The sequence below is a fragment of the Callorhinchus milii genome, unplaced genomic scaffold, assembly GCF_018977255.1.
Source record: "Callorhinchus milii isolate IMCB2004 unplaced genomic scaffold, IMCB_Cmil_1.0 Scaffold288, whole genome shotgun sequence".
NCBI classification, from domain to species: Eukaryota; Metazoa; Chordata; class Chondrichthyes; order Chimaeriformes; family Callorhinchidae; genus Callorhinchus; species Callorhinchus milii.
Genome location: NW_024705029.1, coordinates 61,707 through 83,719, shown reverse-complemented (window position 1 = coordinate 83,719; position 22,013 = coordinate 61,707). Strand labels below are relative to the sequence as shown.

Below are 22,013 nucleotides of genomic sequence, written 5' to 3'. Positions count from 1 at the left end.
ACTGCAGGTATTGCGGTCTATGCAAATATGACTCCTTGTAAAAATGTGTCAGTTTTGTTGCCAGATAGAAGGGTAAAAAACCAATTTAATTTTCAAAGCTTACCGTGTAGAGAATATTTACCTGCAGATGTCATCCTGCGTTTTTCTGATGGATTTCAACACAGTGAAGACTTCCTGCATGTCCCCTCTGTGCATTTTAGTGTGGCATCTTGGCTCTGCGACAGCACGGTGTACAGAATAAGGCAACATGCAGCATTAATCACACAGCGTGACACAGCGTTGTAGATGACTATTACATGTGCAACAGTTCTTAAGAGACTCAAGCTGTCTCACTTCAGCTGAAGTGGACGTTCGTGAAATTCTGCTAACGCCACTGGACGGACATCTGTGAAAATACTGGACATCTGTGAAAACGCTTTATAGCTCATCGGATTCCTCCTGTCCAAATAAAGATTCTGATTGTGACTCCGAATACAAGAATTATGAATTGAAAATATTATGCCACTGAAATACATGTGGTTGGTGGTGATCATCTGGAGAAATAGCAATAATGACAATTGTTTAGCGAGGAAAGCCTCCCCGAGTCTTGCAGCTTTTTTTCTCCCCAAAGCATCCTGAACTGGGATATTTGGCCAGTACCATGAGGGGTGGTATGTGTGAGGAAAGTATGTGAGGAGTACAGGGACTCCTCTACTTACGAACGAGTTAGGTTCCAGAGGTCTGTTTGGAAGTCGATTTGTTCGAAGTCCTACTTTACTCATGTTGTACGGCATGTACAGTAAACACGGTGAATGGATTAAAATTTTTTATAATCTGTAGATGTAGATGCCACCACCGCCATCTATTGCGCGGCGGTTGAACTTACAACTCTCGGTCCGAACAGGCAAATGGACATACGGACAGGTTTGTTCATATCTCTAAACGTACGTAAGTCGAACGTTCGTAAGTAGAGGAGTTCCTGTACTCGACCATAGAAATCCCAAGCATACTCCAACACCGCCATCTTCTGGCCACACCAATCCCCACGCTTAGATGTACAACGCCTAAAAGCCCCACGGCTCCACACCAACGACGGTGCAGCTATACCACCGGTTTACGTCGGGGGATGCGTTCGTGAAAGGTGCCACGACGAATATCGCAATGACGTAAATCGAAGCGATTGACAGGGTAGGTGGTGGAGGCGAGGGCTGAGAGGCGACGCGTAGCGAGAAAGGACGGACGATGCTGTCGGCGACGTGTGTGCGGGTTGGAGGCGACGCAAATCGAGTCGCGGTGCTGATAATAAAGTGACGTCATATTTGCGAAACGGCGCAAAAGTGGGAGGCGTAAATCGGGGCATTGCTATATTTGTAGTCAATTAATGAATAGCATGGCACCTGCCAAGGAATGTGGAAGTATCACCACTGGTTGGGGGCCACCAACAGAGACGAGTGCATCCACCGTCGACCATTTGAACAGAGAGATCGTGTGTCTGTTGGTTGCCCAGAATGTGCCCAATCTCATGAGACCTCAGAAGCCAAGCAGGCTCGTGCCTGGATAAGTGCTGGGATGGGTGACCACCATGCAATAAACAGGCTAGCGTGGCTATGTGGTGGGCAGCAGAGGGCAGCGCTACAAAATGCATTCTTCTATTGTACAGGCGGTCACCGGTTTACGACGATCAAAATTTACGACGTAATGCCACCACGGATCGATTTATGACGCAGCAACTTGATTTACGACGCATACTCATGTGACTTGGGCTTGGAGCTTTAGTTTTTCTCAAAGTGTTTTTTGTGGATGTTTACCTATTAAACCCTCAAATATGGCTGATAAAAGGAAAAACACATCGGCAAGTGATGTTTACACCGTTTCTGCTGTCAACAGGAAAAATAGGAGTCCGATTTAGGACGATCTGAATTACGACAAGACGGGTTTCCGGGAACGCATTGTGTCGCAAAAGCAGGGACCTCCTATACCTTCCACGCACCCAACGTCTATGCTCTCCGCCCTTGACCACCTGCACCGACCAGCGCGGTGAAGCATGGTCAAATAAACCCTCACAATCCGTACGGCGTTGGAGGCCTCCAAGCGGTGGACTGACAAAGAGGGCCGTCCCATGTTTACATTTCTGCATCATCGCAATGGCGGTTCGCGTCGCACCGTCCATGTCGGAGGAGTCGCGGTGATCGAGGTCGGGTGTCGATGCCCGGCTCTCCTGGTCACGTCGCTCGCTCCTCTTCTCATCTTTGGACGATCTCTGCAGGCGATTGATTTTCGCCCATCACAGGGAAGACCCACGCGGCAATCCAACACGCTCGCCCTCCGGAAACGCTCAGGGCTCAGATTCACAGGCGGTCGGAGCAATAGTTCCCAAGACAAAGTCGCGACGAAGGTTTACCCTCAATCCCATCCTTTTATCAATATTTTTAACTAATCCACTCAAGAGTTATTCAACATTTAATTTGGGATATTCTCTGGTTCTTTTGGTAAAGTTACGTAGATAGAAAATAAAAAATACAATTTTAAAATCCTCTTTTCTCTACCGCCTGACGAAGACCGCTTGTGTTGCGATCGAAACGTCGTGGGTTTTTTGCTTTTATTTGTAATTTAACTATTTACGTAACTTTACCGAAAAAAACAAAGAATATGAATTCCTGCAGTCACGAAAGTTAGGTAAAAATTTCATTTGGGAATTTCAGCTTCTCAGTAACTCACTCTATGCTGCATATAGTTCCGTATTTTTCTCTTATCGGCCATCTTGCAATACAATTTGTTCAACCAGAAGTGCCCATTTATGCAAACAACTCAGTCAATTTGCAATCCACACCGTTAAGCTATAATGGAATTATTGAAGAAAATATTACATTTTCCTTCAGATTCCACAACCCTCATAAAGCACCGTGAGGCCTACATGAAGAGTTTTGACACAGGGTTGTAATTTATTATCACAGGCAGTGTTATTATCATCAGTAACATGCGAGCGATCCCTGCAATTTAGATCTTACTTGGTTAGACTCCACATGCAACATAATTGCATCTCTCTAAAACTGATAAACCATTCCCTCATCAGTTTTTCATAATGGGTAATATATTAAGTGGTTTTGTTTGACCAAACTTCACCGTGATGGTCAGTGCTGGTAGGTGAAGGGATAGGGTGGCAGGGGTTATTTCTGACCCGGCGGCACTGGTTCAGACATCACTCACCCACTGATGTTAGCCGTGGCCGGGAATCAAACTCAGATAATCAGGTTCATAGTGCAGTGCACAAGCGAATGTGGGAGACTGCGTGTCAGCTGGACAGGCAATGTCAAAGAATGGACCAAGCAGGGAAAAATGCAGATCGAAACTCAGGAGGAAGAATGATTGATGTGCCCCAACGATGGCAAGATTGATGTTAGCCACGTCCAGGAATTTAACACAGGTAGCCAGGTTCGTTGGGCACTGCGTGAGCCACTGTGCCACCGCTGCCCTCCTACCCGATAAAAACACATGTGAAGGTGCAACCCTGCAATTCCTGTTCAGCCCCCACTGCTGGCCAAAGGGCCTCTACTCGGGTGAGCTCCGAGAGAGAGCTGCTATGAAGCTTTTGGCCGACTCATTCACGCTGACCCAGGACGACTTTGAAAGAGACGGGGAGTCGCGAGCACCCTGCGCTTTATCCCACCGCCCATCGACAAACCGCCGGCGCGCCCGTTTAAACGGCCGCCCTTTACGGGGGGAGGGGGGGGGTTCAGGGGGTGCGGATGCGCCATGCGCACTCACCCGGCGGCGCTGCAGGAAGGAGCGGCGGCGCTCGGACTGAGCCCCAGGGCGCTGGCGCAGCGCGCCACGCTCGAGTCGTGCCGCACGTGGGTCCGGATCACGCCGTCCTGCTCGTACTGCGCGATGTCGTTGAGAGGGTCCCACGGGCGGAGGCTGCAACCGGCGGGGGCGGGGGGGGGTGAAACGGTGAAAATGGCTTCGGCGAGGCGCCCGAAAGGCAGCTGCGGATGCCTGTGACGTTTGCTATGTGCCCTTGTCGATGCGTTTTCGGGATGTACGCCGCATGTTCGGCACAATGTCATGTTGTGTTCGTATGTTTATGAGAGGCGCGGTGGCGGGATGTTAACTACCTCGCCTGGTATGCAGGAGGTGCTGGGTTCAATGTCGACTCTGACGTCTGTATATTTGGAGTTTGCGTGTTCTCCCCGTGGGTCATCCGGGTTTTCCCTCCACATTTAGAAACACGCGTTTAGAGTATTTGGCTGCGATTAATTTCCACATGATAAGCCACTTCGTTGAACTATCATTTGTGGCCAGGTTTCTTCGGAAAAAGAGATTTATCACTCATTGGGCCTTACCTGGTAAAATTAAATAGTTTCATGGTTTACTTTTTATATATATTTTTAGGTCCAACGTTTTGCTCCGTGGGCTGGGTGCTACTGCAGGAACTGTATTCAGTTCCCTGAAGAAAGAACGTCAAATCTATCCAGCACAATCGCGAAAACCTACACGATGGTAAAATCGTGTATAAGTCAATGGACGTGTCTGCTTTGCCACCATCATAAAATAAACACTTGGGCCCATCAACCAAATAGGCCTGCAAACGCTCGTCCATGGAACGGTTTCCAAATTAAGCCCCCAACAGCCGCAGGGTTCTCAGATCGCCTTTTGCTGAATAACGCCCAGGATAGCCGGCACTGCTCGTTTAACCGGCCACATGTCAGACCGGCACCAACTCTGTGAACCTCCCCCCCCCACCCCCCGTGTGAACCTACAACCACGTCGGAAAGAGCCACACGGTGCAACGGCAGAAACCTGGCCATGAAGCGATCCATGTTTAAGTCGAGTGGGGGGGGGGAGGGCACTTACTCTGCGTATTTGTACTGCCACTCTCCCACGAGGGGCTCCAACTCGAAGAGGCACGGCGTCCACTCCTCCTGCTGCTCAGCGCGCTCACGAGCCCCCTCCCTCTGGGCCTCCTCCAGCAGGAACTTCTGCTGCGTCGCCTCGTGCTGATCCCGCTGTGAGATCGCCGTCGTGACGTGTTGCCACAGCCTGGCTTGTGCGTGTGTGTGTACGTGTGTGCGTGCGTTTGTTTTGTGTGAGGAGGAGGAGGGGGGGAGCGGTGGAGCAGTCGTTAGCGCACTGCGCCGACATCCCGTAGCACGCATTCAATTGTAGAGCCACAGCGCGGACAACCGGTGGAACATTTGCGTCTGAAGTTGCCGCATCTGCGGTCGAGTAATTCGCATCTACGGTTGAGGAACAAGTTATAGACAGCCCCGTTGTATGCATGTACGTTAAACTTCTTTCGCACCGTACATTGCCATCCGTGCTAATCGGCGGTGCGGGGGAAGGACAACAAACGAAATCCACTGATGGATGAAGGCCTACAACCCCGGCCTGCAGGTCATGGGGGTTATTTGACCACTCAACCATGCCGGTCATTGCGGATGGGTAAAGGTGGGAGCATCAAGTAGAGTACAACAATGGCTTTAATTTTCGATTTAAAGCTTTCGTGACTGCAGGGATCCATCTTCTTGGTTCTTTCGGTAAAGTCACGTAGAAGGGAAGCAATAAAATAATAAAAATAAAACATGCTTGCGTTGTGGCCGAAACGTCGTGAGAATTATTTTATTTTATTATGTTTTATTTTTATTATTTTATTGCTTCCCTTCTACGTGACTTTACCGAAAGAACCAAGAAGAACAATGGCTTTGTCTTCACTGCCCTCTACGTACTGCCCACTATGGACACTTGCAGCAGCCTATAACAATAGGCAAAGCAATATCTTCGATGTCTGAATTCATACATGGCGTATGTAAACATGTATCTAAAAAAAAACACTTGTTATTAACACTGCCTTACCACGGAAAAAATAGATAAATTATCAGCCAACATGTCAGCAATGGTCACAATTCAGTTAGAGACGGATAGATTCAGAGTTTTCGGTTGGGCTCTTTGTCCTGAAAACGTAATGACAACAGAAGTGAGTTCACAGCCAATATAGCAATGCTGCAACCCGGTGAGAAGTCTTCGAAATCAGAATCTTTATTTATCCTGGATAAATCCGATGATCTACGAAGCTCTTGTTCACAGATGTCCAGCAGGGGCACGGGCTCAGAAAGTAACAGCAACAAACGACAGCAACAAACGATCGGAGTGCAAAGTATAGGCGAGGAAAGCAACCCACTGAAAATAAAATACTGGAAATGGATAAAGTATTGCATTAGTATTTCATTAGTACACCAATAATTCTTCCTTTTGCACCGCGTCACTCACTTCTCCGACTCGTAGTCGCCCTGCTCCTCCAGGTGCACCAGGTGCCTCGTCAGCCTGCGTGCCCTGACCTCGGCGTCCGGATTCCAGAACTCCTCCGAGGCTCCCGTCTTGTGGTCCTGGATGAACACCTCTCGGTCCTGCAATGCAGTGGCAGCGCTCGCTTACGGAATGGGCCAACCCAAGCCAAAGCGTCAGGGGCGCGACGCTGGCTAGGAGATGTTAGCTACCTCGCCTGGTATATAGGAGGCCGTGGGTTCGATCCTGACCCTGTATGCCTGTATACAGGCAATCCTCGGTTTCCGTGCTTTTTTGGCACGCCGTTTTGGAATAACGCGGTGCTTTGTATTTAGACCTTTTATTGACATACGAGAGGCAATTTTCGGAATAATGTCACCCGCAATGTGACATACACGCCACGCCCAGCCTGGCACCACCACCCAATGGCGTTGCCAGCAGCCAGTGCGGTACGGTAACTTGTGTGAAGGGATCATTAAGAACACAGGTGGCCGGATGTCTAACATACGGAGGGGCACAGGTGATGAAGGGATATAATTAATGAGAGGGTACTCAAGCAAGAAAACACAGGTGGTGAAGAGTTAAGGACGAGTATTATATTGTGTGTACGCGTATTGTATTGCTATAGGCGAGGATGATTTAGGCAATTATGTCTGCGAGTGTGAGTGAAATCCCCTAACCCCCTCCTTTGCCATTATTTCTTATGGGAAAATTGCTTTTGACATTCGCAATTTTGAGATATGCGCGTTTTTCCAGGAACGCATCTATCGCGTGTGTCAACGAGTACCTGTATTGTGGAGGAGGCTCGTGAAGGACACTACTGGGCAGTTGGAGGGAGGCGGTTGCCCTCCAACAATAACGGAGGGCGGAGGAGCGACGCTCACAACAATGAGTGGAGCGCCGGGTGGCTAAAGCACAGCAAGTTGGCACAGTAGGGGGCACAGGTGGTGCATCAACCAGTCATCTCGGTCATCTCAGTCAGTCGACCAGTGGCACCTGGGTCTGCCCCGTGACCTCCTGCCAGCGGGGGCGTTCCGACACTTCACGTGGCCTCAAGGTGCACATGGCCTGGTACAAGCGTCGTGGTGACATCACCGCCACTTAGTGGCGAATGGCGGTTATTGTTGTATTTGGAGTTGCGTGTCTTTCTCCCCATGGTCGCGTGGATTGTTTCCGGATCATCCGGTGTTCCCCTCCACATTTAGAATCAACATGCGTTTAGTATTGGGCTGATATAAATTTCCACACGGTAAGCCACTTCATCCAGCTGTCATTTGTGGCCAGGTCGCTTCTGAAAAAATACCTATATAGCTCAATCGGCCTTACCTAGTAAAATGTTTTAAATAGTTTTTTTAGTTTATAATGAGCATTCACGTCGCAATTGCGTGTGAAGGGAGAAAATCGCGGACTCAAAAACACCACCATTGTTGTCCAGAATGTTTCCCCGGTGTCTCTGCGCCCCCCGGAGTCGGAATGATGATGTGTTTACCCAGTGGCCTTCCAGGGTGCAGAAGACTTCCTTTCCGAGTTGGATTTTTCCAGAAATCTGATTCACGCAGTCATTTCCACCAAGCAGGGGCTGGCGGATAGTGGTGGGGGGGAGAGTACAGAGTCATCATGTTGCATTATTGAGCCTTTGACATTTATCAAGTTACACAGGGTCATTCGTTTATAGATGCTCCACTCAAATAACAGGGAGAAATAATGAGAGAAACGCCATTCAAAGCCTCCACAATGCCGTCTAAATATTCAAATTCCCCCACGAGAGAAACAGAAGAGTCGCCGCTTACGATGAATAGTAAAAGAAGACAAATGTACGGACGATAATAAAACAGGAAGAAATCACACAGGGATTCTTCTACTTACGAACGAGTTAGGTTCCAGAGGTCTGTTCCTAAGTCGATTTGTCCGTAAGTCCAACTTTACTCCTGTCGATTCCAAACATGTTGTTCGGCGTGTAAACTAAACACGAGGAATGGCTTTAAAAGTTGAATAATCTCCTGTAGATGTAGATGCGACTGATTCTTCATGTTCTGCAGATGTAGATGCCACCACCGCCATCAATTGCGTGGCGGTTGAACTTACGACTCTCGGTCCGAACAGGCAACTGGACATACGGACAGGTTTGTTCGTATCTCTGAACGTACGTAAGTCGAATGTTCGTAAGTAAAGGAGTCCCCGTGTGTGCTATATATCAATACACTCGTGACATGTTTTTAACGCTCCTCTAAGACACAGGACGATCGCTTTCACAATACCCCAATCAACGGTTGAGAGGTCAAGAGGGTCACCAGAGGTCAGTGGGGCATCTATAAATGGATCGCCCTCTATACAGTACAATGAGCGTGCATAGCAATCGCAAGAAATTGAGCAAGCGCTATAGTTTCTTCTGAAGGTGGGATTGTTTTCAGATCATTTGTTTTTATTAAACTCACCTTTGTTTCTTGTCGCTTGCATTATGTAGGACCCCCCCATTAAATATGTATCACGCTTATGAATAATACAGCAGCTGTGCCTTTAGTGAATAGGGAAATAAAACGTGAATTACCATTGCACACAGACGAGCTTTTCATTCGTAATCTCATTGGACACTTCAGGGAGGAAGCGGTGGAGCATTTAACCCTTCCGATAACTGTTTCCCTTTTCGATGACGTATGTGTACGTAATAGTTTTTTTATGGTTCCGATGACGTACCGAGGCTCCCACAAGGCCATGCGGGAGAGCGCGTGGCACAGCTTGGCGCCAGCTATCTTAGAGTGCGGCCGTGTCGCTCCAGTTCTCTGCGTCGCTACAGTCTTCTGCGGTGAGTTCAATGTCTTTTAAAAGGAACGGCGCTACGCCTCTCTAAGTAAAATTAGCGCCGAATCGCTTGCGCGTTCCGAGATTCAGCGGCGAACGGGACACCCCACCCTGCAACTTGCAGTTGTCTCTAAATGGGAAAGGGTTAACAGCGCGCTTGTGCCCTACGAACTCTGCGACCTCGGTTCAAGTCCCGGCCACGACTGCCATCAGTGGCGAGTGATATCCGAACCGGTCGTACCCCTTCACCAACCCACACCACGACGGGCTTGGTGAAGTATGGCCAAACAGCCCCCATGGCCGACACGTCATGTGGTGGGAGGCCTTGATCCAGTCGTGGATTGACCAAAGGACTGTTCAATTGTAATCGCCGCAATAGGAGGTGGATGTAGGCACACCTTATATTAGCACAATTCTGATATAAAGCGACGCATTGTTACATTGCACAGGTGAGGTGGAAGGCAAAGGGCTTCTCCTGCTATAAGTACACTTCGGATCCAGCGTCTATCCTCATGCACTATGCAATTGTTTTTGTAAAGAACGACACGGTGTATTGCTATGCATTTAGAAGCATGCATGTGTTAATGCAACAGCTTTAGGAATTGATGTGTGCTGGCTTTAGCATTTACCCTGAGCTTGAACTCAATGCTGGCGCTGTAGCCGGTCTTCTGGCACTCAATTCCAATCTTTCCACCAAGCTCCAGTGTCATGGTCCCATACAGAATGCCTGCAAAGGGTGGGGGGGAGGGGTGGCGGGTGATGGAGCTCAGCTGTGACGATGAGTTAAGCCGATTAATTGACGAATAATTGTAGTGGACAACTGTTGCTGTGATCGATTACTCGCGCCCCTTTGAAAACTTAGCCGCCCTGATGTCCCTTACAAACCACAAACGGCGTGACGTAAACCGATGATGCCTGTGACGTCACCAATCCACGCCCATCACCTCCCGTCCAGCGGCACACGCGGGAACAGAGGTGAGACTTTTTTTCTGCACCCCCCCCACCCCAACCTCCGGCCCCCTCCCCCAACAATTAGTTTGTATCCGATTATCCGAGTAATAATCGGCAAACATAAATCGTAGAACCCAGCTCTAGCGAAAGGGGATTCGACTCCCCGCTCGGCGTGAGCGCGTTGGTCTTGCGAGGAGCGAGGGCCCCGGCCGGCGGCGGCACCTTTGCAGTGGGCGTAAGGCATGGTGATGACGTACTCCTCCCCTCGCTCCAGCAAGCTCAGGCGGACCGTGCCGTCGAGGATCGCCGACAGCGAGTTTCCTGGGAGGGTTCGAAAGGTCGGAGAGACGCAGAGCGAGCGACCGGGCAGCGATCGTCTCCCGTTTTGCAGCCCCGAGCGAAGTAAAGGGAAATTACACATTTCTAGGCCAATAGCGAGTATGTCCATCGGACATTGGCTGTTGATTTTTTGTGTAGCTTTTTTTTTCGGTATTTTTAAAATCCTCAATTTATTCCAATATTATGTCGTTAGGAGAATTAACAAATCGGTCAAAGCAGTGCACCACTATGTTGTCAGATATTATCTGCGGAATAGATTTTTCACAGGACCTCTCTCATGAGATCTGTGAAGTGATTTTACCAATATATTAATCTTGATTTGAAACTTTCGTGACTGCAGGAATCCATACTCTTTGGTTCATTTGGTAAAGTCACGTAGGTAGAAAAAATAATAGATCACGACGTTTCGATCGCAACACAAGCAACCATATTCTTGGTTCTTTCCGTAAAGTCACGTAGAAGGGAAATAATAAAATAATATAATAATATATAATAATATTAACATAATATAAATATTATTTTATTATTTCCCTTCTACGTGACTTTACCGAAAGAACCAAGAATATGAATCCCTGCAGTCACGAAAGCTTTAAATAAAAAAACACAAGCAACCGTCGTCAGGTGAAAAAGACTCATTTTGCGATCGAAGACTCTATTTCACCTGAAGATGGCTGCTTGTGTTGCGATCGAAACGTCGCGATCTACTATTTTTTCTACCTACGTGACTTTACCGAAAGAACCAAAGAGTATTACAAATATATATTTTACATCATAGGGGTGTACACTTTCCCACACACACTCTGCTGTGAAATTGTCCCGTGACAGTCAAGACCGACAAAATCTTAACATTCTCGGAGCTGGAAGAAGTTGGGCACACTTTTTTCATAGTCGCAGCAGTCACGCCGTTTGTAAAACGTTGCGTCGACGAGTGCTCGTTGCGGCAGACTCTGCCGGCCGCGTTGGCGCTGCGTTGTCACGCAACCGAACGTCGAGGGGAGAGCCCTTACCGTAGAACTTTGATCGGGCGAACACGGTGGCGCTGATACAGAAGCCATCCTTCCGGTTGCTGACGTATATTGCCGAGACGGGAGGATGATGAGACACCTAGAAGGCAATGGAGACGGTTGTGGTTGTGGGTGTGTGTGTGTGCGAGCGGTCGCGTAGCGATTAGCGCGCTGAGCTACGAACCCGGTGACCTGAGTTCGATTCCCGCTCACGGCCAACATAACTGATTAATTTCTGAACCGGTCCTGGGCCTCCTTTAGGTTGACTCAGCCTTTCGTGAGTGCCTGGTGTGGTGTGTAAGCATCAGCACTGGGGAGACAAAGGCGGCCGAGCACGGTGTTGGCCACCCACCCCCTTGTGTGCCGTGCCGGCCTTCATAGTTTCTCGCTAACGGCATTTGTCATTACAGTTTTGTTTGGGCTACGTTGCTAATACCCAAGGCGCGATCATTGAAACCAGTGTTCCTTCTAATAGAGAGCCCTCACCCACGTCAAAATTGTGCGGAGTCCTTGGAAAAATAGTTGGCAACCCGCACGTGTTTATTTTCTAAAGCGAAACCCACGGCAGCTTCATTGGAAGTCATCCACTCTTGGTTGCCTTTTGTTGCGTTGTCTCCCCGCAGATAGCCACAGTTCAGTTCAGATCATTGATTATGTATAGCCCTGTGAGCCATTCGGCTCTTGGCTCAGGTGCAACCGCAACAAACAAAACATGAACAAGCAACATCTTAAAACACGGCGGAACCAATACCTCTGCCGTGGCTGACCATTGCTATAACGCTGTGGGCTCGCATGATATTGTTTTTTTCCGAGATCAAGGTACTCTGGAAACCTTCGGGCTACTATCAAAGGTTTGTTTATGAAGCCATCCAGATATATAACATAGACATAACTTCAACCGAGAAGATGGATACAAATTGAGCAATCATTGGAAGGATGTTATTAACCAGGTAAAACCTTAACTGTTTATGGTTGTTAAATCATATCTGCTGGGTACTAGTCTATTTTTCCGAGTTAATTTCCCCCCGCATCCCCAGCGTTTGGCATTGTGTTGCATTAGCGTTGTTGCTGCATTGGCATTGTTGCTGCATTGGCATTGTTGCTACATTGGCATTGTTGCTGCATTGGCATTGTTGCTGCATTGGCATTGCTGCTGCATTGGCGTTGTTGCTGCATTGGCATTGTTGCTGCATTGACATTGTTGCTGCATTGGCATTGTTGCTGCATTGTCATTGTTGCTGCATTGGCATTGTTGCTGCATTGGCATTGTTGCTGCATTGGCATTGTTGCTGCATTGGCATTGTTGCTGCATTGGCATTGTTGCTGCATTGGCATTGTTGATTCATTGGCATTGTTGCTGCATTGGCATTGTTGCTGCATTGGCGTTGTTGCTGCATTGGCGTTGTTGATGCATTGGCATTGTTGCTTCATTGGCATTGTTGCTTCATTGGCATTGTTGCTGCATTGGCATTGTTGCTTCATTGGCATTGCTGCTGCATTGGCGTTGCTGCTGCATTGGCGTTGTTGCTGCATTGGCGTTGTTGCTGCATTGGCGTTGTTGATGCATTGGCATTGTTGCTTCATTGGCATTGTTGCTTCATTGGCATTGTTGCTGCATTGGCATTGTTGCTTCATTGGCATTGTTGCTGCATTGGCATTGTTGCTGCATTGGCATTGTTGCTGCATTGGCACTCGTGCACCGCCCGTGTTTCCGAGTTAACTCTCCCCCCCGCATCCCCCCCATCCCCCAGCTCTCTCGGCCTTTCACTTCCAGCCCCGCCCACTCCCCCCCGTCCAGCTTCACGTCCCTCTCCTAGCGTCCACTCAGCGCTCCCCTCCCCTACCCCCCCTCTCTCTCCCCCCTTGCCCCTCCCCCCTCTCTTACCTATATAACCTCTTACCACAGCATCTCTCTCCCACTTCAGCAAAAAAAAAATTCTTGCTGTGGTTTTCCCACCTGATGATGATTGCTTGTGTTGCAATGGGAACGTCGTGATTTGTTTTTATTTTATTTCAAACTACGTGACCTTACCGGAAGAGCCAAAGAGTGGAGTATCTTAAAGTGACTAGGCGCAACAGAAAAATCCAGAGGGAGCATGACAATTCACCGTCTCCATCCGCGCAATCAAAAGCCGGCTAAATTCGTGCATTGTCAACTCTTCTCAAGGACACCCTCCCCATTATACATCCCAATGCCGTTCATCGCACGCGCATTGGACGTACACCCTGGGGGTGAGCGGAGGTAGGCACGTGAGTCGTGCAGGCACTGGCCCCGTTTTGGATGGAGGAGATCAATTACAGCATTTATATGAAATATAAAAAATTAACCCGTAAAAACAAAGTTTTTCACTATAAATCCTTTATATGCGTGGCGGCTAGAGTCCTCTCGTCCTCTGGCTTGAGATGGCTGCCACCTATGGGTCAGATGATTGCCTGCCACCATTAAGCAATTGGTAATTAAATAAATAAAAATTCCTAACAAGTGTAAAATTTGGGAAAAAATTTTCACGAAAATAAATTGTCAGGCACAACGAGTCTGTGTGCAAAATGTCAGCTCGATTGGATCACGGAAAGTGGGTTAAAAAACGACCGAAAGATTTGCACAGTCGTAAGCGCGCAAGCAAGCAAGCAAGTGAACTTAATATGAAGGATTTAAAAACAACTCGACACATTCGTCAAAGACACTGTGGCCTTAAAAAGAAAAACAGCATTTCAAAGGCGGCATTTCGGGCAATATCACTTCTTCACAGCACGTACGTTCAGACAGGCAGAGTGTATTAGGACAGCATTACAGTTTTGAGACGGTGATATCTATGTGTGTTTATCACTGTTAAGTTTAAAATAACAATCAGCAAGGATGTGTTGATCATGCAATACTGAAATAACATTTTGGTCACTAAGCCAGTACCCATTCGAGTTAACATTGGTCCAATGGAGACTCATAGGCTGGTAGACCAAAACATGTTATTTAATTAATATTTAATTACCCACAATCCACCATGACAGGACATTATACAAATTTTGCGATTAGTTATATGGGTTAGCTATTCATAGGTCATAAGCACTCTTGTGATTATATAATGATTAAAGTGAGGATCAATAGAGTTTAAATGATTAAGTGCGAATTTCCGCTCGCACTAACTGCTTATTATTTACCGTGTCCATGATCAAACACGGACACTAGACAAAATATTATTATTCAGAGGGAACAACAGCTGTTAAATATGCATGGGGGAGATGCAGGTTTGGAATTGCAGAGACAGAGCAACACATGGATCAGGGAACAAAACACAACTCACAGACATATTTAGTGTGGAGCTGACTTAAAACTACGCTAAAACCAGGTAAGGCCCGCTGCGCTATATATAGATCTTCAGAAGCGACCTGGCCACAAATGATAGGCCAACGAAGTGGCTTATCACATGGAAATGTATTGCAGGCAAATACTCTAAATGTATGTTTCTAAATGTAGAGGGAAAACCGGAGAACCCGGCGAAAAATCCACGCGACCACGGGGAGAAAATGCAAACTCCAAATATAGGTGTCGGGAACGGGATCGAACCAACAGCCTCCTGTATACCAGGTGAGGTAGTTAACACCTCGCAACCTCGGAGCCTTATAGAAGGCACGCTGGCCAATTGATGCAAATTGCGGCCAAAGGAGAGAACATGCGCACAAGGGGGTGACCGTCAAAGTGATGAGGTTACGAGACCAGCTGATGTGAAGTGAGATGTAACGTGGCATCAGGCGACGATGAAGGATGGTGACGTCGTGAGGAGGCACTCGTCCATAAGTGGATAAACAATGATACCTGTTCAGCGATGTAGTAGGTCTTGCTGTCGGTAGAAGGATGTACCACATGCATCGGAAAGTTTCTCCAAGAATTGGGTTGTAAGGCTTCTTTGGTCCCTTTAAAATAGAGGAAACACCACAATTCAGCATTCCCTTGGTGCGGACTCCGCACAGCAGGGTGACATGTTGATGGACTGCAGCTTTATCGAGCACAACAGTGTTTGCGGCAGCCTAATATGAGTCTGTCTCATTAGGGTGACTTAGTGTGAGTGTGGTAGAGCAATTCTCGGAGCAGTCAGGACAACAATTGACTGCTTGTGGTGTATATATATATCTCAATTATCGATTTATATGTAAAAAAAATATGAATGTTTTTGTTCGGTAGTTAATATTACGTAATTTTGTTCAAGCGAATAAGTTCAATATGGTAACTTTTTTCTTCCTAATTGTGTCATAAGGTTCCCATTGTGTTTTGTTTACAGATTTAAATTGCTCTTTTGCAGTATACATATTTTGGCAGATGTCTCCCTTGAAATAAGGATCTTCCGGTTTAAATTGGCTCTTAGTGACATGAGCGTGCACTATACTAAATGTAATCTCTGTATCCCATTGTCTAATTTTACATCTTACGGAGAGACAGGAGCGCTGCTATTAAAATGTGGAATTCACATTACTGACTTGGGAACTATTCAAAAAGATGACCATAGCTGCTGTTTTTCGTCTGAAGTATACACGCATGCCGTCTTGAATCGCGCTTGCAACACTTGTTTTTTTTGTTTATACATCTGATCGAAAATACAACTTTTGGTGATAGATTTCGCTTCGACATGCGCCGCAACATTTTCATGGTGGGCCTTTTCTCGAGTACCTGTGGTTTTTTGTAGAAGCCGGAGAGATACCACTGTACCACCTGTTTCATGCGGCCGTAGGCATTCTCCTCCAATGCCGCTCTGGTGAAACAAAACAACCCGCACCGCTGTAAACGTCTAAACTAAATCTCGCAAAGCCACGGAGGCCGCATCCCCATGGCAACGAGTGAGCGAGCTGGCTCGGTACTCGTACCGAGCTGGATCCAATATCCAGTAAACATGCAACATCGAGCCACCATTGGCATGTGTATTCTTGGTTCTTTCGGTAAAGTCACGTAAAAGGGAAATAAAATAATATTAATAATATATCTCACAAATTTTGAGAATTTTTATTGTTTTATATTATAAAAATTCTCACAAATTTTGAGAATTTTATTGTTTTATATTATCTTATTTCCCATCTACGTGACTTTACCGAAAGAACCAAGAATATGAATCCCTGCAGTCACGAAAGCTTTAAATCAAAATTCATTGGCATGTGGTTGAAGCCGATGTACCAACATTGGCTAAACGTTCCATGTTTACTGGGCAGTTCCCTTTCAAGGGCAGTTATCCCAGGCTAAACGAATCCAAAGCTTGCAGCCATGACCACCCCACCCCCAAAAGGCAGGGTTAGAGATCTGAGCTGCAATTTATCTTTAAAAGTGACGCCGATTGCATTCAGCCCGGTTGCCAACCTGCGTTGCGCACAAACGTCGCCATCGGTGTCCGGTCATCCATTATCGATGTGGCCTTTACCAAGTGATGCCCAGCTACTGAAGGTCTTTGGTCATTGATCGCTCTGCTTGCTCGTGGCTGCATCCACAGCCCCCTCTACTTTGGCTTCTTACGCAGGTCACAGGCTATGGGAGTGGCCTTAATGAGATAAAATTTGAGATGCCACCTGCATCCTTTGTTTTTCAATTGCCAAGCCAAGCTCGTGCAACCCGATCCCATGCTTAGGGTTCTGTACACGTGTCGTGATTCGCAGCATTGTTACATGCCTGGCAGAGTGGGAGTTGTTGTGCGGGGATGGGTGGGACATAGGGGAGGGGGTGATCCCATGGCGTACCATGCTTCATGGAGCACAGGGATATGGATCTGTATGAATATATGTACGTTGAACTTCTATCGCACCATACATAGTCAACCGTGCTAATCGGGGGATCTGGACCCTGCTGCTGTTTCTGCGGCCAGAGCTGGGATGTTCCTGGGCTGGCAGAGCCTGGTTCCCAGGAATCTTGTACCCCTTTTCCACTGGCACATCCAAGCCATGCCAGGGCTGTATGAAGCTAGGCCGTCGCGGGTCAGGAGGAGCAGGTTGCTTTTCCCACAGCAGAAGCCAAGCCATGCCACGCTGGCATCACACGTGATGCGTGACGTCATATCGACGACACGGCGACACCGTGTCCTCACAGTGTACTGACTGACGTCACATGCAATGATTGCGTCATTAGTCCCGCCCCTTGGCCCTGATTGGTCCCGAGGTCGATTCAAATGTTTTTTTGTCAGGCCAGCGTATATCGAAGTTTGGTTCTGGCTTGGCATGCCTAATAGCCAGTGGAAAATCACCCTTCCTTACCGCGAGGGCCCTTCGCCAGCGCGGCTCGGATGTGCCGGTGGAAAAGGGACAATCTGATCTTTCTTTTGTGCGGCTGATGTAGATGCAGAGCAACGACTACAATTTCACACCCAGGTGGTCAAGCCAGATAGCCGCGTCAGGAGCAGTGGAGAGTGTTTCGCTGTGGATGATGGCAGCCTTCACGCGGCCCACTCTGTTCAGTGAGAAATCACGACGAACGGCGCCAATGCGACGACCGAACGTCGACCGTCGATCTCCCGGTCTCCGGAGCAACGACACGGCACAAAGGGACAACGAAAGGGACGGTGCAGGACTTCCGCGAGCATTTGGTGTATGCGCGCAAGGGATTGGCCGGGTCGTCGAGTCGGGCGGCTCACTGCGAGAGCAGGTCGGCGTGGTAGTAGTAGTCGGAGAGCTTGTCCAGAAAAGACCTCGGCTCCAGCACGAAGGTGGGCAACACCACGCGCGACAGGTCCATGCCTGGCCGCAGCTGCTTGATGAGACCCCAGATGAGACCCTTGTGCTCCTCCGACACCTCCTCCATCTGCGACAGTTCCCCCACCTGCGCGGGACCGCAAAGCATTTGCCGCGTCGTCACGGACCGAGAATTGACCACTGGGCATCATCATCGTCATTATTCGGTGATGCTGCTGCTGCTGCGTTGGCAGTGGTGCGCGAGCACAAATTCTGCACACCTCCGATTGGCAGGGTTGGCTACGTGCGGTGCGCAAAAAGTTCAACATGCATACATGCAGATAACAAGGCGCTCGTCAATCACACTGTGGCCTTAAAAAAGTAACAAAAATACATAATTAGCAACGTTTTGAGAAGTGGCCATTCTTCGTAGCGCAATGCGAGAAGAGGAGGCAACGGCAAGTATTATTACGCCACTGACAGAAAACTGAATATTTTAGTGTCCTGTGAAGACTCACAGATTTCCCAAGACAGCCACCTCAACAAGAGCACAATTATCGGGGGGGGGGGGGGGCGGGGGGGGAAGAGGAAAAAAACACCAGGAGAGATGGTGCCGCCATCTCTGGAGGCTCACCTGGCCCAGCTCTTCGTCGGTCTGCTGGCAGTACGTGGTCTCCTTGAGCCGCCCGGTGCCCCTGATGCTGTCATCGGCTCTCTCCGACGTGTCCGAGTCGCTGTCTTCGCTGTGCGCGCCCTCGTCCCCGTCGCTGTCCGACCTGTCGGACACCCCCTCCGCGTCCGTGAGGTGCGTCTGCGTCGCCTCGCTCTCATGTGTCCTGGCCAAGCCCAGTACAGGGGAGGGAGGGCAGGCGAGGCGGGAGGATGGGGGGGGGGGGGAGGGCATTGCCGGGGTTGGCGCGACACGGTGACTTGGGACGATGAAGCCCTCGTAACGAGCGGCAGTCGCACGACCGCTCGGCCACGTCGCCATTCCCGTAGTTGTCAGAATCCCACGGCAGCTGATAGTGTATCATGGCACGGTTGGCTACTTACGGTGCGAGAGAAGTTCAACGTGCATACATCTGCAGTGGTGTTCCACTCGAGCCGGGCTATTAAGTCATCGATTACTGTACCGACTGTTAACTTCCTGCATGTGCCGCTGGACGGGAGATGGTGAGACGGGGGGCTTGGTGACGTCGTCGTCGTCGTCAATGGCCGTGCCACACCGCGTGTGGCCTGTAGTGGGCTTACTGCCTTTGGCAGGCAAGATGTGGGGACTGTCACCATTTTAAAACGGGCCCGAGTAATAGCGTCGCGGTTAGTTCATCGCGGTATGAAACTGTTGATCTAAGTTCGATCCCTCGCCACGGCCAACATCGTTGGTGAGCGATATCTGAGCCAGTGCTGCACCCTCGTTGAGCAACCTGCACGAATCGGCGTGCTTGAATACGTCACAGTCAAACAACCCCCGTGAGCGACGACACAGTGTGGGGTGGGACTTGAACTTCTTTCGCACCGCACGTAGCCAACTGTGCTCATCGTAGGTGGCCTTCATACAGCAGTAGATTAACCGTAAAGTTATTTTCTGTTAATCTGTGGACAGTTTGCAAACCGCGGTAATCGCACAATGACTGTGAATGCAAATAGAGCGGAGAGAATGGATCAACGGATGTTGCGGTCGGATGTGCTTTCCCAGCTGTCTGGAACGCTCTTCCTTCCGATATTAGGAAGCCACTGGAGCTATTCACTTTTAAATCATCAAGATTGATACCTCATTTCTTTAGAACTGCTCTTTGTGTTTAGCTTGCTGCCCTTCCCCCGGACCTCCGATTAGCACGGTTGGCTATGTACGGTGCGAAAGAAGGTCAACATACACACAGCAGAATTATTTGCTACCTTGAATGGCTACTGAAGGCAGACTCGATATCAAAATGGGGAAATAAAAGAGGCAGACTAGCGCAGGTTGGAGTGCTTCTGGAAAGCTGAAGCTGATAGTGAAAAGTAACGTACCCATTGTACCCGGGGGGAAAATGTATTAATCACTGCCTGCTATGACGTATCATTTAGAAACACGGTCATTAGCAAAAAAAAAACGGAACAAAAACACGAATTGTGCAAAGAAGCATGGAGAGAGGCACGTTTGGAATTACATTAGTTTGCGTTTAGTTTGTTGTCCTTCCCCCGCACCTCCGATTAGCACGGTTGGCTACGTACGGCGCGAAACATATGGTGCATACATACGGCATGCCGCGCCATGCCGCGTCTCAAAAGTGGGGGTCGTACTGCGAGCCGTCGTGCAGAGTCCCAGTGCGGAGCAGCCCCAGCAGGGTGCCGTCGGCCTGTACGACCTTCTCCACGTCCTTGCCTTCCCGCGCCATCGTGCGCTTGAGCAGACTGGAGCAGCGCAGCGCCAGCTCCAGCGCGTCCATCCAGCAGCGGCCTACAAGCGGACGAGCGGGAAAGACAGACGGGCGGTGAGCCGATGCCAATTTCCCCCGCCACACCCTCCACCTCGCCCAAGCTCTGCAGTCCTCTACATATTGAGGTGTTATCTGCCAATTAATGAGATTATACATTTTGATTTAAAGCTTTCGTGACTGCAGGGATTCATATTCTTGGTTCTTTCGGTAAAGTCAGGTAGAAGGGAAACAATAAAAGAATAAAAATTGCAACACAAAATTTGATTTTTTTTTTCAAATTTTCTTGCTGTGGATTTCACACCTGATGGTGATTGCTTGTGTTGCAGTCGAAATTTCGTGAGAATTTGTATTGTTTAATATTTTATCATTTTATTATTTCCCTTCCACTTGACTTTACCGAAAGAACCAAGAAGATGAGATTCTACATGTCGGAAGAAACCGGAGCACCCGGAGTAATGTTACGTCTTGTACAGATGGAACAGGTGGGAAGTAAAGTTCAAGCTTTGCTGGAATGCCTTCTCCTGGCGAGCCCAGGCATGGTACCCGCACGGCGCACGCGGGGAATGGATTTTCACAACGATTGTGCGGTGATCCAGCAACTGACACCTGCCTCCACATTGCTGGATTACGGGCCGCGTTCGTAGCCACCGCTGGCCGTGACCAACCGCCATAGAGCAGCGGGTGTGGTGGGGGGCGGCGAGGGTGGCCAACCACTCAGAATATGTATTTACACTGGAGGAATTAGATGAGCTCAAGAGCTCTTTTTTCACCGATGTCCCGACATGTGTCGATATAGTCCAAGGGCCAGAGTAGAAATTGGGACGGCCTAAGGTAGCAAAACTCCAGTACAGGTACCGCAATGGCTAATAATAGTGGATTGATATTCTTAGGTTTTTTCGGTAAAGTCACGTAGGTAAAAAATTAAAATGGAAATTAATAAAAGTAAAAATAATAATAAAATAAATTTATTTTATTTTACTTTTATTAATTTAATTTTTTACCTACGTGACTTTACCGAAAAAACCTAAGAATATGAATCCTTGCAGTAACGAAAGCTTAAATCTAGAATAGTGGATTGCTTGATAACACACGCATTTCAAATGGTTATCACAGTCCACTGCCAGAAAAGAAATTGGAACCACGAATGTGATGCCATCTTGAGGTGGAATCGAAAAGTTAATATCTTGTCTGGGCTCGTGGACTAAAAGTGGCTAAGAGACACCCACAAGGTTTTGAACGGGAATCGTGTTATTCTTAATGCTGCACCTTTCACATTTCAACAAAGTGACATAAAAGCTGATTACGCTGACGGTCGAACCTTTAAATACACAGCGGCCGAAGAACAGCAGGCTCAGTACTTAGTCAGTCAGGAGCGAGTAGTTGGGGAAATTTTAAAAAATGGTGCTTCAGCAGAACTCCGACGTGTGGCAAATCGCCACTGGGAATTATTTTCTGCTATGACAGCCTCAACTTTCACATTGTGGATGTGCCCCTGGACAGCTGGTCCAGAGGTCAAACGCTGAGCCGGTATTGTTGAGAACCTGAGTTTGAGTTTGGGTTTCAGATACCCCTTGTTAAATTGAGTTGTCAAGTGTAGTGAGAG

At 48.4% G+C, this 22,013-nt stretch overlaps 1 protein-coding gene across 1 annotated transcript; it reads right to left on the bottom strand.

The window, feature by feature from the left end:
- Nucleotides 1-865: 865 nt before the first annotated feature.
- Nucleotides 866-21,028, bottom strand: LOC121851991 (oxysterol-binding protein-related protein 8-like; the record flags this gene model as incomplete). The annotated part of the gene is given in 18 exon segments (XM_042346062.1): nucleotides 866-1,006; nucleotides 1,970-2,239; nucleotides 3,355-3,454; nucleotides 3,745-3,897; nucleotides 4,834-5,019; nucleotides 6,247-6,383; nucleotides 7,751-7,840; nucleotides 9,690-9,787; nucleotides 10,234-10,332; nucleotides 11,358-11,454; nucleotides 15,166-15,209; nucleotides 15,212-15,263; nucleotides 16,015-16,096; nucleotides 17,954-18,138; nucleotides 18,625-18,780; nucleotides 19,366-19,411; nucleotides 20,268-20,430; nucleotides 20,836-21,028. Coding segments are annotated over 18 exon segments (2,292 nt in total), but the record flags the coding sequence as incomplete, so codon positions are not given.
- Nucleotides 21,029-22,013: the final 985 nt, after the last annotated feature.